The sequence below is a fragment of the Bacillus rossius genome, chromosome 15 (genome assembly GCF_032445375.1).
Source record: "Bacillus rossius redtenbacheri isolate Brsri chromosome 15, Brsri_v3, whole genome shotgun sequence".
NCBI classification, from domain to species: domain Eukaryota; kingdom Metazoa; phylum Arthropoda; class Insecta; order Phasmatodea; family Bacillidae; genus Bacillus; species Bacillus rossius.
This window is the reverse complement of record NC_086342.1, coordinates 10,252,712-10,272,096: the sequence shown is the minus strand read 5'-3', so window position 1 is coordinate 10,272,096 and position 19,385 is coordinate 10,252,712. Positions and strand designations below refer to the sequence as shown.

General features: G+C 40.0%; 1 protein-coding gene across 1 annotated transcript in view; it reads right to left on the bottom strand.

The window, feature by feature from the left end:
* LOC134539720 (membrane frizzled-related protein) overlaps nt 1-19,385 on the bottom strand; it is a 529,102-nt gene that overhangs the window by 215,673 nt on the left and 294,044 nt on the right. Inside the window, exon 3 of the mRNA XM_063381959.1 lies at nt 16,005-16,286. Coding sequence (XP_063238029.1) covers nt 16,005-16,286 — 282 coding nt within the window. The remainder of the gene's footprint in view (nt 1-16,004; nt 16,287-19,385) is intronic.

Here is a 19,385-nt window from a genome sequence, read left to right as displayed (position 1 = left end):
TAAGGTGAACAATATTAAGAGTGTTGGCCCGGGAAGTTTAAAGATGCTGTACCACATTCCATCGCCGCAGCTTGCGGTCACCATGTCACCATTCCGAACGACCGGAAGTCATTGTGTTTACCAGGAGCACGAAGCAGTTGTGTTTACCCGGAGCACGGAACTGTTTTGTTTACCCGGAGCACGAAGAAGTATTTTTTACCAGGAGCACGAAGACGTTGTGTTTACAAGGAGCACGAAACAGTTGTGTTTACCAGTAGCACGAAGCTGTTGTGTTTACCAGGAACACGAAGCAGTTGTGTTCACCCGGAGCACGAAACAATTGTTTACCAGGAGCACGAAGCAGTTGTGTTCACCAGGAGCACGAAACAATTGTTTACCAGGAGCACGAAGCAGTTGTGTTTACCAGGAGCACGAAGAAGTTATGTTCACCAGGAGCACGGAGCGATTGGGCCGGTACCGGCTGTGCAGCGAATGCAGCACTTCTCTTCCACGCATCCTCCCAGAAGGGTTTCCTTCATCCTTCCAGAAAATGGGGGCCTCCTCCCTCCCCTGATAGCCTCGCCTCCCTCAGGACCGAGGGTACCCAGTTCGCAAACAGACGGCGTCCGTCCCATAAAACAAGCCGCGGAGGCGGGACTACGAAAAAAAAGGAAGAAGGGGTTGGATAAGGAGCGGTGTAGAGCGCAGAAAGGGGGAGAATTTCTTTTACGAGCATCTTCTTGCGAACGGGGAAGACCGTGGATATTTGCAAGTCTCGACGAATAGGGGTCGGAACAAAAAAACGTACGGAGAGTGGTGTGACAGGCACAGAGTTGCCGTATCTCGTGATATAATTTTCGATTTGGCAACGTTGCCCTACTCTAAATGCCCTTGCATTTGGGTCATCCCCTTTAATCTCGCTCAACTCAATAATCTTTCTGAATAAATAAAAAAAATTTAAGTCGGAATAGATGAAACTAAATGAAAAGTTGGAGTGGTGGCAGCGTTCCCGTGAAATGAAACAATTTTTGATTTGGCAACGTCCCACACAGGTAAACCGACCAAATAAAATACACTCTCCTTTACTTGGGCAAACTAGCTGGGAATTACTGAATTCGCGAAAATTCCTCAAGGTGTAATATTTTTCTTTGTGCTGTTTCGGCAAGTTTTAATTCTATACAGGGAGAATGATAAAAAAAGAAATATTATTATTTTTAATATCTGGAAGTGACGTCGTGAATCACCACATTTCGTGAAAAATAAATTGTCGTAGGCCGTCATATTATGGAGTAACAATTTTTTAATTGTCAAATATAGGAGTCCATTTTAGAAAGTATTTATAACTATTTAATTCAAGGACATAAACATGTGTGTGAGTGTTTTTTTAGTAACTGATTAAAATCTGGCTTTAGTTATTACATTTTTTTTCATACACGAACAAAATGTTTTTTTTTTTTTTTTCATTTTCAAATAGACTTGATTATTTTCCGAGACAGTAAAAATTTGTGACAAATGAGTGTTCTTTTATTTAATGACTATTACAAAGTTGTGTTATAATTAAAACCGTTTGAGTTTTGTTAAAAAATTAAAATATATTGCATACAAATTAAATCGTCTTTTTGTAACTACTGTCGCAATCATTGAAGTATTTTTTTTTTTTTTTCGAAAAGTTCTGAAATTTTATATCAGTTTCAGGTATACGAGGAAATTCACAACCACTGGTAGTTTCGGCGAAGGAGCATTTTTTCTTCCAATTCTTCATTCTTTAAAAACGTTCATATTGACGAGAATGTGCATATGTGTAGGCCTGTGCAGCTATTTCGAACAGAGTTTCCCGGTACGTGAGATGACAAAAAGCTGCAGTTGTCTTCGGTGTATTTCGTACGTTTCCGGATGATTTCGTGCGTCTCCAGTTAAGTAAACCTAAGAAGTAGTTCGCCACTCACCCGTACAACACAGCAGAAATGGAAAGCACCATTTTGAGAGATTTAGTATATTTTTGAAGACTTCAGGATTTTATTAAATGTTACTAACCTAATCCAACCGAAGTAGTATATAATAGCATGTCCTGCTACTGGTGCCGGTGCGAGGAGCTGGAGACATCTTGAATTGTGACCTCATGTTGGCCATCTTGGATGACCTGAACCTTTAACTTTGAAATTTTGCCATACATTGCCAAAATTCACCCAAATTCGCCAAAAAGTTCCTGTTTTTATGAGAAAATTTCGCCAAAATATCTCAAAAATCAGAAGAATTAAAAATTACCTTTTCCAGGGAAAACGTACCGTTTTGAGGAAAAATTCATATTTTATTTCTAAAAATTTCCGATCGCTTGAAAATTTCGGAAAGTTGCTTAAGACATCTTACCTAAACGATTTTTTTGATAAAAACCACGTGAGCGAGTTTTTCAGTACCCATCACAGATGTGTAAAATCTAACCTGCGTAACGAGCAAACTCACGTGTTCTCATGTTGCAAATACACGTATGATATGAAACTCGGGCCTATAATACGTAATAGAACGTAGAATTCTTCAAAATAATACCGAGCGTGATAAATATAAGAAAATTGTGATCAAAACTACATTTCTGGGCGTGAATCACACTTACTTTCCGCACCCGCCGCTAGAATTCGCTGCCGGAGCAGCTACGTCGACTACTGTAGAATTCTATCATCAGACCGAAATTTTAAAAAATGTAATAAAACGGCTCCGATAAAAGCGAACAAAACCTTGAAAAAATAATAAATCCCGGCTTAGGGACTTATTTTCGAAAAGGAATTCTATTAAAACACTGACATCGTGTTAAAATTCACCAAACAGTTAATACTATAAACTTAACATTTGGCTTTGTGAACTTTGGTTTGTGCCATCCACCACAGATGGCAGCACCGTGGTCACACATTTCCGTTGCATTCGACTTTCTTTCAATTCACAAAATTGCTCCTACCAAATGTCGTATACCGAGCAGGGCCGTTGCAAGGTAAATTGGTGCCCTAGGCGAAAAACCTGTATCCACCCCCCTCCCCCCCACCCGGCCGGAAACCCCAAAAAAAAAATTTCCTTGCCTCAAAATACATCACGTACATCACGTAAGCCTAAGATTTTGTCAACAATCAAATGTAAGCAGGCTTGTGTTTTTTTTTTTTTTTACTTTTTTACTTATTACAAATCATAAACAGGTCGCCGTGGACTTTAAATAATTACTTATATCAATATAAACATTCCAAACTGTTACAAAAATCCATTTTCACCTAGTTTCAATAATCGTTAAATATTATATCAGCTGTTGTGTGTCGTGCTGCGCCGCCCCCAGCTACTTGGCGCCCTGGGCGGTTGGCTAGTTCTTCTGTGTGGACGTGCCGGCCCTGATACCGAGAGCTAAGATGTTACACGTACGGTAACAGTTCCTTCTCTCTTCAGTAAATAAACGCGTGTAGAAACGGAACGGATTTCTCGAGTCGTCGCGTTTTTTTGCCTTCGTGCGGGTAACGGATCACGGTGTCTCGGGAAGGGGCGGCGTGCTCGACCGCCGCGTCGCGTCGGAGGCGGACGACAGAGGGCCGCGTGCCAAACCAACGGCGGCCAATCTGGCTCTTGTTGAACCGCGGAGCGCACCTGCCATTACATTCCTGCTGTCTTGCATTTCTCTACAGAAACTTCTCTACAGCCCGCAGGGTACTTCCAGATGCTCAACATGTTTCGGAAAACTCCTAAAAGTCTTGAAGGTCATGTCGCCTTTTAAGGGGCCCGCCTCGTCGGGGGTGTATGTGTGTTAGTGAGGCGGGATGATAAGCGCGACGCTCGCTGGTGCTTCCAGCGCGGTATAGCCTCTAAGCGCAAGTCTCTGAACTGGCGCGCATTCGTCTCGTAGTCACAGGATAACTGTGAAATTTGAGCGGTGACCGTAACATTATATGGCGGAGAAATCAAGATAAAGGTGTTATGCAAGCCCCTTAAGTGCTTTCAAGAATCTGTACTGATTGTTTTATGCCTAAAAATTACTCTGAAAACACGCGTTTTAGGCATTTTAACGCTTCTAGAAATACAGTTTAAAAACATGATCCAAAATTAAAAGTACTTTTCGGTCCTCAACGAACTCTTAAATGCTATTCGTAAATAGGCCCCACGCGGATATCTTGAGTAGTTTTGAAATCGCGTGGTTTTTCCTGAAGCTCTGCACACCGTATGTGTGCCCAGGTAGGCGGGCCCCTTAAGGATCCCGCCCACCCGTGCACACACACGGTGTGCAGAGCTTCAGGAAATAACCACGCCATTTGAAAACTGGCTCAAGATATCCGAGTGGTGTATGTTTACGAAAATCATTCAAGAATACCCTGAAGGTGAATGAGTAATTCTGTTTCTGTATTTCGTTGTTAACTGTACATCTCAAAATAATTTTTTTTGACATGAAACTCCCGTTACAGATTATTGAAAGCACTCAAGCTTCTTGAATTTCACATTTACATTGAATTATCCGCCATATAATGCTATGATTATCACTCAAATCTCATAGTTTCCCTTTGACTATGAGAAGACTGCGCGTCAGTCCACAGCCTTGCGCTTAGAGGCGATACCGCGCTAGAAGCATCTGCGAACGTAGCACTTATCACAAACACGCATCTGATTAGGCGGCTCCTTTAGTACGCTATGCATCACTGGGTAACGAAAAATATTGTCTATCTCAGTACCTTATTAAAGTAGCAAAGTTTAAGTTGGTTGTCTAAAGTCTTTACAACACAATTAGCGTAGCAATTACAGCATTCGATTTTAACACAATAAAACGTTTGAAAATCTTTCCAAAGTTTTCATTCAAGTGCGAACCAAAAAAAAAAATATTTTGTGCTTCATACTTTCCTAACTCTCATTAATTTTGCGCAGGCAGCACTTGAAAAAGTTTTAATTTCTGTAGAATAACGAGAAAGAAACAAGCTCTGATAAAAGTAAACTTTAAAATAATTATTGCCAGCTACCCGAGAACCTAATAAACGACATAATCTATAGGCCTCAATATCGTGGAAACGTGTGGTCCGATAGTTTGAAACCCAAATCAATTAGGTTTCTAGGTTATTCCTCTCCTAATGGGTTTTGTGGCTGTCTACAATTATTTTTTTCTCTCTCGGTTTGAGTTTTTTTTATCCTATTTTTTCAGGTGATATGATAAAGCAGGTGTGAACTTTTAATGAAAACGAAATCCAAGGGGGTGGAGTTTCCCCAAGGGAGGGATAACATTTTCCTAATAAGGGATGAACGTCCGTCAATAACCACCCAGTACGTCCCTGGGGTTATGGTTATGGGGCAGCGTGCTGATAAATTGGAAGTGATAAATGATCGGGAAGAATTTAATGAATATTTCCCCCCCCCCTCCTTCTTTCCACTCTTTACTTTCTTCATTTCGTCTTCGTATATTACGCCTCGGGCCCTCGTCCCGTCTGTTCTCATGGAGCGATGGTCCATAAATTTTTACGCCGCACCTTCTGGCGGTGTAATATTCGCGCGGAAAAAATACTTTTCGTTCCTGGAGTTCAGCAGATTAGGCACAGGTGCTGATTCAGCGTGTGCTAACTACGGTAAATATTAGGATATAAATATTATTTCACCACATTACGACTAAGTACTCGTATATTTAAGCAATCAATACTGCGCGCACTTAATAATATTATTCTCCCCACTTAAGCACTATAGCTTTAAAAAATATTACATATTATTATATATATATTTGTGTGTTTAACACATGTTTAACATGTTACATTTAATCTCCACGACGAAAATTTCTGTTTCAATCTGCTACATTAAATATTTCTCGGTATTGACTCGTGTTAATTTCGTTATAATAAAACCAGGAATGTGCCCCCAGGGACCAGAATGACTGGTTACCGAAGGCCCAATGAAAAAAAATGAGCACGATACATACCGATCAGAAGCAGTCGTTTAAACATAAGGGATCCGATGAAGGGCCACTCTGTTCTCAGTTTTCCTACACTTCTCCATCTTACGCCCTTTTAGACGCCCACAGAGATAGCCAGAAGTCCTCTCTCGGTAGCCAACTCCCAAATCTTAAATTAAATTGTTATAATCACTACAATATACATACGTTGTTATTGTTATTTTGTAATCATTTTGGATTCTTTTTTTATTTAGTCATTTGATGTAAATGAAGATGCAATTTAAGGTGGTGTTAACTATAACTCTTTAAAGTAGTCGATTTACGATCATAAAGGTTTTTTTTAATTCACGCTGATCTTTAAGTGATTTTATTTTATTGGGAATTTTCATTGAACTCTCGAGGATGCTAGTTTACAATAGGTCAAATTTAACTATTTCTGTAACGGAATGAGGATTGGTGATGATGATAAGGCGAATAAAATTACCCTCACTGCCAGGTGATGGGAAGAATAGTGCGCGTCTGTGCCGAGTTTTCTTGAGGGGGGATAAGCCCTGGAGCCAAGGGTGCCGAATGCCTTTCTGCGGAGATGAGAGGCCACTTGGGAGGGAGAGAAAAAAAATTATTAGGGTGCGAGGGAGAGAAACAAAAAAGGAGGGGGGTTGATGGTATAGTGGCACTCGGGTGTAGAGGCGTGAAGTGGTTTCTCCCCCTCAACCCTACTGCCTTAGGACCCTGTGACCCTAGACTGCAGGAGGAAGCAAGAAGGGGGGGGGGGGGAACTGGAAGATGAGGGAAAAGGAAGTTCAGGGGGGGGGGGGGTTTGGCTGGTGAGGAAGGACGAAACATCTGCAAGAGGCTGGGAGTGTCCGTCCGTCAGGGTTCTACCGAGAAGCAGAAGGAGTTGCGCAGGAAAAAGAGCTACCCTCTCGATCACCACGGCTGAAAAATTTTTACAGTTTCACGCCCAGTTCGGATCTCGAGCACTCTTCAGCGCCTGCTCACATTCACATCAGTGGCACTTGCTAGATGTGACGTTCCTACCCCGGTGCTTTAAACTTCATTGCACCATAATTTTTTTGTTTTTTTGAAAAAAAGCTCATTTTTCTGCAAAGTCACTTCTACCTGAACTCCCAAAATATTTGTGATAAAACTCACGCAGAAGAATGCAGAAGGGTTGTAACTATCAATACATTGTGTATAATTTAATATTCAAAATAGTTTAATGTTAAAACTAATATAATAAAAAAACTACTAAACAAAATCTTGTTACAGATATCCCACATGCAAAATTTTGGGGTTCATCCTCTTTCAAGGTGCCGGTTCTCTGCAGCGAAATATGATGGAAAAAAAGGGGGGGGCGTTACTACTGCATCGTCAATGGCACACACTCCAATAGCCTCCACTAACATGTTACTAAAAAGATCCTCTAATCCTTATTTATTTTACAATATTTACATTAAAGTAATATCTACAATTATTTCAGTGATAGAGAGCCACCCCAGCTATTTACAATCAAATGAACTCTTATGACTGGCTATTAACAATTTTTTGTCTTCTAGTCGACTGCATACTGTCGAAATAAACTTTTTAATGTATCTTTGGATCACAAGGGTGAACAATATATGTTTAACAAGTCATAAAAGCAATAAAAATGTTCCTAAATTCTTGCGAACTTGTTTAGGTGAATACCAGAATAAGTTAGATAATTTCTGTTATGTGCATCCACACAAGCTATTTATAAATACTTACTTCCAAAAGTTCCAAAGTTCCAACAGTTTTAAGACTTACTTGAATTTACTGTATTATAGCATTTTCGCATGTGCATGGCTAAGTTCGATCTCTGTGATTATATATTTTTTCGTGATGGGTATACTGCAAGTGTTTTTAAGTCGTATTTCCATCTCCTATTTCGTCACAGTGGCTCACAAACACACACCTTAAATGCCCACCACATTACAAATAGAGTGAATCATGATGTTCAGTGTGGTGTTCCAGTAATGAAAACACCATCATTAACATCTGTAACTCTGCGCCATCTGGTGGCTGTGATCATTACAATACCTCATTTATGTGGAGAGTTCCGAATTCGATTTAAGCACCCCAACATGACCAAATATATGTGTTATATATCGACACTGAAGAAGTTCGGAGCGCAAATAAACCTTGGAGATCCAGCTGAATTAAGTCGCTGTGCATAATGATGTGTAACTAAAGATAACAAATAAAACTATCCTCACAATCGTTCTAATAAAAATGTACCAGTATAGCATAGTGCAGTAAAGTTTATCTTGGGTCCTATCCTACCAAGAATTTATGCTCAGTTAGGGAGGGAAAAGGGTGGCACACAAATGCTGAAGATGAAGATGTTGGCAGGAATTTTACGGTTGACACCGCATGTATAATGAATTCGCGAAGCGCCCATTATCTAGGTGCGATGATTGCCGATGGATGGGAAAGGGGATGCGGGCGAACCGCAGCGCCCTTAACGACGTGTCTGGCCTCTTAAAACCGTTAATTGTGAGTCCTCCGGTGGCACATAGAGTGCCAAGGGTGCAGGGAGAGGCTGTATAGGCTCGGTGGTCGGTGTTGATGAGGTGGGTGTAGTACCACCCCCTCCCCATCAGAAGAGGTTTGAGGGCCACAATGTCGACGAGGAAGGATGGGTAATCCCGAAGTTTCCTGCGTGTTACAAGGGGGCAGTTCCCTCGGTAGTCTGTAATTAAGCAAGTTGCGAGGATACAACGCCGAGCCTTGAAGAACGGCCCCCGGAGGGGGGGTGGGTTGTAAGTGAAGACAAGGGTGTGAATGGAGGTGGAGACACGGGGTGTCCTTTCTGGGTGAGGGGATAAGGGGTGGCATGTTTGTTCTTGGAGGGTCACTGGAGTGGAAGGACAACACAGACGCGCGGGATCAGGCGTTGAGTCCAGCTACCCCCCCCCCCCCCCCCGGACAAACTATCTGGCCCCCGACTACCTTGTTCCTCCTACTAACTATAGTTATCCTGCCCCAAAACACCCTCGTTTCTCCTACTACGTACCCGTTCCACCCTCCACGCGCCCAAACCGTTTGCCGCTCCGTGTGTTCGGAACAAGCCACAATCAGCTACGATTCCACACATCCTACCAGCGCTCCCCCCCCTTTCCCCCTCGCCAAACCCTCCTTATCGACTAACCCCCTCCCCCAGACCGTGAGACGAGCACGCAGACAGGAATGCAACAGATGCGGTTCAGATTCCAGCAGATTGCCGCATCGTGCGGTCCACGCTTGGAATGGGACCAGGCTGTCTGCTGCGCTATCAGTCGTGCCACTGTAACAATTTTTTTTAAAACCACCTATTAACGTATCTAAAATAATTGGATGCACTACACTAAGCATGCTTATACGTTAAAGGGAGATGTAAATAGTGACTATTTTGTAGTACTTTGCTGTCAACCATGAGACCAAATTGTATACATTGTCCTTTATAAATATGTCCAGCCACAGAAACAATCATGTTTAGTCGAGTTATCATTCAAACATTAGACATTAAATTTTTCAATAAAAAACCCACTGTTTTTCCTTTTATTGATGTTAGGTCAGTATAATTATTCCCTTGCTTAATATTTTTATACGCCAATTTAGGATTAAAATTTATTTTCCACGCTTTTCTATGACTACCAAAATAATTGTTCACTATCGTGACGAATACAATCGTGACAGAAGTTTCAAAGTTTCAGCTAGACTTTAGGTTTAGAAAGTTTTTTTAAAATTCAGTGACAGTTCGTTTGGTATTATTTCTGACCTGTGAAAGAACCTCGTACAAATTTTACTGGCACGGAAAATAACTTTAAACTAAATTAGATGTATAGGTATATATAGTTTGTGTGTGTGTGTGTGTGTGTATTACTGCGAATACTAAGATATAGTGATGCAGTTGTTTTCATTTAAATGTACAAATTTACAAATATCTGTAATTTTAAATTAATATTTCTGTTAAATTTTTAATTCGTATATATTGTATGGAACTTGTTGCTTTGAATATAAAGCTTGGAAGAATATCAACACTTTCAAGACTAGCATCACACGCTTAGTTGGTTGTTTTATCGTCTTGTGATTACAGTTAATGAAAGGCTATTCTTGTAAACTTGTCACGATATTTCTTTTGCATTTTATATTTAGTCTAAAATTTTAGCACCAGATATTAACTAAACATTGCATAATACCTGTTAAAATTAACGTAAGTCATTTCATGTTTATAAAACTTTCCACGACCACTCACAGTTCGAAAATAACTTTTGTTAAATAACTCCTGAGAAAATAACGTTTGGAAAAATGCTCCTGAGAATATTACGTAAGATAAATATCTCGTGAAAAAATAACGTTTGGTAAATATTTCATATGTTCAGACGTACGCAAAATATTGCATTCTGAACAGTATTTGTGTTTTCGTCTCTGGACCAAAGTTCATTGAACCAGCGAAGTTCGCCAGTCTATAGTCGCTATTAGCGATTGTTTCAATTTCACGGAAACAATTGTCTACTTGCTGGACTTGAAACAATGTGTACTCGTTCGTAACATTACTTCCTTTATTGACTACGGACTACGATCATTCTCTTCACATCCGGCGTCTTATGATAATGCGGTCGATGTGTTAAAAACTCCTATGGTTCGTGTTAAAACTTTAACGTCCTTTATAAAATTTCCTAACAACCAATGGTTTTACAATGAGCAATGTTGTTTTGACTAATAGAATGGCTTTCTTTTTGTTTTGCAAGATAAAAAAAAATCCGTTTTTATATACCTACCTAATATGGGAAATAATCTCAATATATATTTTTTTCGCCAGTGGATAGTAAAAAAAAGTATTACACAATTTTTGATATGCTTACGGTAGTAACACATTATATATATAATATATCCTGCAATGAAAATCAATTAAAATGTGTCAATTTTATAAGAAATACTCAGTATTATCTCGAAACACGTATTTAGTATATGAAAAAATAATCATAGCCACGTGTTTTACAAAGTTACAATATATTTCTTGCAGTATCACAAACATTTTTCCTTACAACTGATTTCAGGAGGAATCTGTTGTAGAAGTCCAGGCTACGTGCTGACGGCCCGGGGTTGCGAAGTGGGAGAGAGAGGCGTGGCTAGGTGTTCAGGGGCGAGCCGCCGTGATTGGTCAGTCGCGTGACGTCACGGGCCGCAAACAGATCCGGGCCCGGATCTCCGGGCGTCTCGGCGAGATTGCGTCCGCAGGGGGTCGCGGTTGAATGGGGCAGATTGCCTCGAGAGGGGGCGGTTTACGGTGAAATGGGACGGGAGATGCACTCCCAGGAAATTTACGCAAGACTTAACCTGGTTCCTAAGCCTCAAGGAAAATGTCTGATCGTTATTAATTTCCACATTTAAACATATTTAATGTGTAACATTAAAGCTCTCTGTATACGGCGAGTAATTACGTGAATGTAACGGAAAGTCGCATGGAACGGAAGTGTGTAACCACAGTGCTGCCATCTGTGGTGGATGGCGCGATTATAAGTTCACAAAGCTAAAGGGAGACTTTAAAGTTTTAAATGTTTAATGACAGGTTCAAAGTTCAAGTTTGTTAAGTTTCACTTGTATCGGAGCAGTTTCATTATATAGTTTCATATTTCGGTCTGCTTATGATTCAATAGTCAACGTAGCTGCTTCGGCAACTAATTCTAGCGGCGGGTGCGGAAACTACATGTGAATCGCGTCAATAAATGTAGATTAAAACAAAACCTGCGTACATATTTATCAGCTTGGCATTATTTCAAATAATTCTACGTTAAATTTCATGTCCGAGTTTCGTATTATAAGTGTATTTGCAACATGAGAACACATGAATTCGCTCGTTACCGAGGTTATATGTTACACATATCTGACGAGTACTGAAAGACTCGCTAACATTTTTTTTATGTATCATTCTACCTACATATGCTTAAATAAAATGCTTAAATATTTGCAACCGATGGTTATTTTGCGTTGGTCGCAGAAATAAAACTGGGTGGGATGTATTTTGGACTACAGCCAACAGGAGTTTGTTTCACGAATTGCTAGCTCGCTGAACTGGAATGTTATGTACGAAAGAAATAAAATAATTGAACAAAATAAATGGTGTTTTTATTTTTGGACGCCAGAAAAAAAATTGCGACATCAAACCAAATTGCGACACCAAACCGCGACAATCTCGGCCCATCGTTCACGACCACTGGCTCGACTGACTTCACATCAACATCAGAATCACCATAGAGCACATCCACGTACATTCCCCGTCGCTTCTCGTGAGACCAAGGGAAGCATTCATTTCACAGACGAGAGAGCCACGCCCGAAGTTCCCCGAAGTTCATGCTCGCTTTTTTTTCCCGTTCTATCTCATTGTATAAACCGGTGTGGCATTAAATTTTGCGGTCGATTAGGATAGGTTAGCTACATTATAAATACTTTAAATCATTGTGGATGGTTGGTTATATTAGGTAAGTATAGCTCCACTAAAAATACTGTAAAATCATTTTATGGTTGCTTAGCGCATAACTTTTTAATATGTAGCCATCCAGGGCTAGGAAAACGTTTACATGGTTTCACAGTATATTTAATGTAGCTATCCTAACCAAATCAACCGTCCACAATGTTGTTGAAGTATTTATAATGTAGCTAACCTAACCTTTTACAATGAACAAAAAAAACTCCGAAGATGCTCGATCGGGCGTTTGGCTCTCTCGTCTGTGAAATGAAGGCTTCTCGCGAGGCGGACGGCTGAGGCTCGCTCGAGCGAAAATTCCGCGCCTCATTCGGGGCTCGTTTTGCCACTGGCTAATTTCTCTCGGCTACTTTCTGCCTCATCCGATACCTACGACACCTGTCTGCATTTCTAATTGCTTCAGATCGGGGGATTTTGCTTATTTTCTTTATTCTCTCCAACATAACCTGTTTTCACTTAGACATTATGCGATTAATGGCTCCAAAACCAATGTTAGTAACTTAATAGTTATTTCACTCAACGAGCAACACCAAGTAATCACTCACGAGCAACATAAAAGTTTAAACCACGTCAATCGGTCTATTACTTTCGGGGCTACAGCTCTCGCCGACTTCAATTCTACGCGCCCCATCTACGCTCATTGCTTCATCATTGCATACGTTAACCGGGTGAGTCATACGTAACGACCACGAGAAAAAGTCTGCTCTACTAAGATACATCTAATTCAACTCTGTATCTTTCATAGTATACGAGTTTAAAGTAGTGTCGAATCCTCAGCCGAAGTCACACCCAACCATAGATTACAGACATTCGTATTCCTGTCGGAAATTCATGTTAAAATGTTTGTACCACACTTTACTCAGCCAATGAAGAAACACATACCTACGTATATCATCTATTCGCAGTACAATATCTACACTGTTTATTAAGAAGAGTTTACAGTGGGTTGGAAATTATACTGACGCAAAAGAAAATTATGATAAATGATTCTCTGCTCACATGCCACGACGTTCTATTTGGTTATTTCTTTAATGTCTCGACAGTAGTGTTGTAATTTAAGACATAAATGAATAACGGGACCTAATTTACATTTTCTATGTCTTCTTTTGGAATGTTTTTAAATTATGTTCGTGAAATATTAACTGTTAGAATTCTCAAGGATGCACTTTATTACATATGTTTATCATAATATTCCAGTGATAATTTACGGTAAAGTTCCATGTATTCAATTATCTTAAATAAACACTACTTTAATAATTAATACCAGTACAGATGCATGCATTCAATACAGATGTACGAGGACTATTCGTAAAGTAAGCTCCCTTTGGCCATTGAAAAAATAAACACGTTAGAAAAAGTTTTGACGTGAGAACGTCTAATAAATCGATGAACGCCGGCTGCACGCACGAAAAAGTGTCCCGTTACGCACATTTCCTCGTTACGCTGTGTCCCGTTACGCTCATTGTACGCTTGCGACGCATCTATCTATCTTCCACTCGATTGGAACAACCATCGATTTGACTTTTTCGAGGCACATTAAACTCGAAACACTCCCATTCGTTTCCTACTTTTCCTATCATCGTCCTATTCTTAACAGAATAACACAAATTGGAAGAAGTTAAACAGCAAACATGTATAGTTAAAATAATCTGTTCGTTAAAGTAATAAACATATTTGAATTAATGAGTGCAAATAAAAGTAAATTTATCAATTAAATAGTAGATTTCATTTCACTCCTTCTTTGTATCCATACAAAATAGTAATAATTCAATTAAAATTATTCAATTTTATTCATAAACGTATGCAATCATTTCATCAATGTTTTGTTATGACGTTGTCACGTTAAACTATCGTCCGTGAACCGACATTACAGTCAACCAATTTTTTTATTGACAGTTTTAGTTCAGTACATATATACTTCACGATTTCACATAATCTCCAAACAATTCCAAACACTTTTAGTACGCTGCACCAGTTTCATTAATCATCCTCACGGAATGTCGCTGCCTGAAAATGGAACGGACGCCTCTACCATAGGCATCACGGACTTCGAATACGCAAAGCGTGAAGCTTACGTACAGGCGTTTAGTGAACATCTCCGGAAAAAATATAAGATATCTCTGTACTTTATTCGAAAAATGTTGGCTACCAATTATTTTGGTAGAATTAATGAAACAAGGGTCAACAATTACAGCAAAAATTAAAAACTTACGATTGTCAACTGGTTTCATTTCCAGACGGCAAACTTATATGCAGAGGAGATAAAAAAAACTGGTGCAGCATTGCGAAAAGTGCTTTGAACTGAATAACGATTATGTTTAAATGTAAAGTATGTCTTAAGTAAAATAAATTGTCAGTAAAAACTTTTTCTTACAAGTTAAATTTTTAATGAACAAACGGAGCTTACTTTACGAGGTAAATGGCCTGCCGAAATACATTTATTGCAAAATATGTAGTTAATTGTGAGAATCCTACATATTTGGTGGTATTGTACGTTAAAAATTGCTTTTCCATTGCGAATAACTCATACTCAATAAAAAATAAAACATTGATAATCAAAAATATGAATCAAAAACAAAAAAGATTATAATTAAAAATAATTAAATTAATAAAATATTACGTAATCAATAACATTAAAGAATAACATCAAGTATTTATACATATTCAGACCAACAAACTGATATTTTAAATGAAATAATTTAAGTTAGATAAATATTATTTAAACTACAAAAATTATATTTCAGGCAATTAATGCAAAAAAATAAATAAATACTCTCTTAACTTGATGGGACTAACGACTGAAAATAGGTGATTTAAGATTGTACATTTGGAAAACAGCTCCTTAAAATATTACGTTGGATAAATATCTCATGAAAAATTCATCACGTTTGCGGAAGTCGAACGTTAAGACTTGGACATACATGCAAAAAGATTTTTTTTCTTTACTTTGTAATTAATTTCAGTATTTTTTTTTTTAAATATTGGCTCGATAAAAAAAATTGCGCGACTTTCTACAAACATGGTATTATACAAAGAGAACATATGTTGAAAACAAAGTCAAGGGAGATATCGAGTTGAAATTGTAGATGAAGTCGTTAAAAATGGTAATGTGAAAAAAGGAAAAAATTGGTGTGCGGAACCGAGCCTTAAGGGCTCCGCCTACCGGGACACACATACGGTGTGCAGAGCTTCAGGAAAAACAACGCGATTTCAAAACTACTCAAGATATCCGAGTGTGGTATGTTTACGAAAAGCATTTAAGAGTTCGCTGAGGCCCGAAAAGTACTTTTAATTTTGGATCATGTTTTTAAACTGTATTTCTAGAAGAGTTTAAATGGCTAAAACGCATGTTTTCATAGTAATATTTAGGTGTAAAACAAGTGGTACCGATTCTTGAAAGCACTTAAGGGACTTGCATTACACCTTTATCTTCATTTCTCCGCTATATAATGTTACGGTCACCGCTCAAATCTCACAGTTATCCTGTGACGACGAGAAGACTGCGCGCCAGTTCAGAGTCTTGCGCCTAGAGGCGACACCGCGCTAGAAGCACCAGCGAGCGTCGCGCTTATCATCCCGCCTCATTAACACACATACACCTCTGACGAGGCGGGCCCCTTAAGTAGACGCCGTTTCTGCGGGGCCACTCACCAGCGATGACCTTGACGCAGTCCGTGTGGTTGGGGTAGTTGCCCGGGTGGCCAGGCGAGTAGAACTCCTTCCTGTCGGGGTCACCGACGACGAAGGCGGCGCACTTCTCGTCCACGGGCTCGTCGCGGAGGCCGAACGCGTCCCTGCGCCAGACGTGGGCCGCCGCCGCGGGGGCGGTGCTGGGCTGGGAGGCGGCGCTGGGCGAGGAGGCGGTGGTACCTTCCTGCAGGTACGGCTGGTGGCGGGGTATCGGCGTGGAGGCGTCCGTCACGCCAGCTTCACCTGCAACCCGCAGCGCGCGGTCCCTTTAGGCGAGCAACCCGCAACACACAACCCCATACAGGCAAGCAAACCGCAACGCCCAACCCCATAAAGGCAAGCAAACCGCAACACACAACCTTTAGGCGAGCAAACCGCAACACACAACCCCATACAGGCGAGCAACCCGCAACACACAACCCAATACGGGCAAGCAAACCGCAACACACAGCCCCATACAGGCAAGCAAACCGCAACACACAGCCCCATACAGGCAAGGAGACCGCAACACACAACTCCATACGGGCAAGCAAACCGCAACACACAACCCCCATACAGGCAAGCAAACCGCAACACACAGCCCCATACAGGCAAGGAAACCGCAACACACAACTCCATACGGGCAAGCAAACCGCAACACACAACCCCCATACAGGCAAGCAAACCGCAACACACAACCCCATACAGGCAAGCAAACGTCAACACACAACCCCCATACAGGCAAGCAAACCGAAACACACAACCCCATACAGGCGAGCTACCCGCAACACACGACCCCGTACAGGCAAGCAAACTTCAACTCACAACCCCATACAGGCAAGCAAACCACAACACACAACCCCATACGGGCAAGCAAACCACAACACATAACCCCTGAAGGCAAGCAAACTGCAACACACAGCCAGCTTTGGCGATATTCCCGCTACACACAGCCACTTTAGGCAAGAGCATCGCAATACAATACTCATTTAAGCAAGCTACACAAAAAAAAACTCTTTAGGCAAGCTGCCTATAATACGCAACTCCTACAGGCAAGCGATCTGTAACAACACAACCCCTTTATGCTAAATACCTGCAACACACCACCTCTTTAGGAGAGATACTCGCAACACATTACCCCTTTAAGATAGCTACATGCAACACACGATATCTTTAGGAGAGCTACCTACGATACACACGCGCCCTTTAGGCAAGCAAACCGCAACACACAACCATTTAGGCAAGCTTCCCGCAACACACAACCCCTTTAGACAAGCTTCTCGCAACACACAACCCCTTTAGGCAAGCTTCTCGCAACACACAACAACTCTAGGCAAGATTACCGCAACACAATACCCATTTAAGCAGCTACCCCCAAAACACAGCACCTTTGAGCAAGTTTCCTGCAACACACATTTCCTTTAGGCAATTAATTTCGCAACACACACACACACACACACCTATACACAAGCAACCCGCAACACTTGACTTCTCATCGAAAGCAGCCTGTCGAAACAAACAAACAAACGCAAGTGGCCCACAACACATAACCCCAGAATTTAGCAGTCCTTTTCATACACATCATACCTTTGAATGATTCTCGCTATGTGGAAAATTGATGAAAATATTTTTTTTTTACATAAGTCGTTCTTGGTAACACTGTTTGTCATAGAGTAACCCTTAGTAACATACGGACAATATGAATAGTGAACTCGCAGAAATCAAGCCCAAACCAACAGATATCAATACATTGACAGAACAAATAATTCGTGGGAGGAATTAGAAAACTGTAATAGCACAGATGAACATAGTGCGCTGACATCGATGAGATAGCAGTAACAAGAACAGTAGAGGAACAAAAAAAATCGGTTGTCTGTAAAGTCGGTTTACGGACGATAGTTTAACGTGACAATGTCATAACAAAACATTGATGAAATGATTGCATACTTTTATGAATAAAATTGAATCATTTTTATTTTAATAATAAGAGAATAAAAACTTGAAATTATACTAGTAATCAGATTTTTAAAATGCAAGAATAATTAACCTTTATTGCCGAAATTGTTGTTGTAATAATCAATGAAAACCACATTAACTTTTCACTTCACTTTATAACCAGTCGACGAAACAGTTCACGTGTAGATGTAAGTTGTGTGCTGCCGCTGTCTTTCTTCCCCTCGGACGCATAGGCCAATCGAGTGGAAGAGAGATAGATGCGGCGCAAGCGTACAATGAGCGTAACGGGATACAGCGTAACGGAACATTTTTTCGTGCGTGCAGCCGGCGTTCATCGATTTATTAGACGTTGTCACGTCAAAAAAAAAAAAAACAACTTAAACAACACGGCGACAAACAGACGAAACCACGATGATACTGAGCACTGAATTTGGACAACACAATGACAAAATCAAGAAGCAAAGATGTCTTGTTTTTTCCATATTTGATTTATCTGTAAGCAGCTGTTTTGTCCAGTACCAACTTTTTTTTACGTTTTATGCTTTTTGTAGTTATTCCCCCGTCAACTAAACAAAACCCGCGTTATCACTTTTGGAAAAAGTATTTTTGGCACTACATCTAAATAGTATATTTATATTTAATTGAGCCTAAGATTTACTACAAAATATTCTTAATCATACAGTGAAATCACTCATCATTCTACAACCAACACAACAAGGAGATCTCTTGAGCTCCATAAAGTACAGTGTTATTTTTCATGGAAAATATAAAAATCTATTACATATTCTGAAAGTAATTTTTTTTCCAGGAAGTGTGAATCTGTAGATTTTTTTTTAGCATAAAGGGTTATTATTTACAACGAATGTAAATCTTCTCACCAAATTGTGCTGGATAATTTATGATGAGTTAATGGAGCATGTGAGACGACGTGAAAACGCATGTCAGAGGAAAGCACACGTCGGAAAGAATCCAAAAAGAGCCTAAAAAAGTAAAGTGCCAATAGAACGCGTGCATCGAAAAGCAGGTGAGAAATACGAAACGCTTGTTATGATTTTATCCTAATGTTTTCACGAAGTAAAAAAAAAAAAAAACACGGCGCGAAACAGAACTTCGTCCTTCTCTGGGTTTTTTGAAGTTATATTTCTTTAGGCGCGTTTCTAAAAAAATTATAGAGTGAATTTTTTTACGATACGGGCACACCAAGAAACAAAATTTACAGGTTAAAAAAAGGCTACATTCTTAAACTTTGGTGTTTGATAGGAAAAACTGGTCTATATTACTAAAATAATTTATTTATTGTGAATATTCGTTAAAAAAAATTGTGTTCATAAACTTTTTCAAGTGTATTTTCAAGTTTATTTATGTAGGTGAAGTTATGTTCCCGTATGTATGATTTTTTTGCATTAT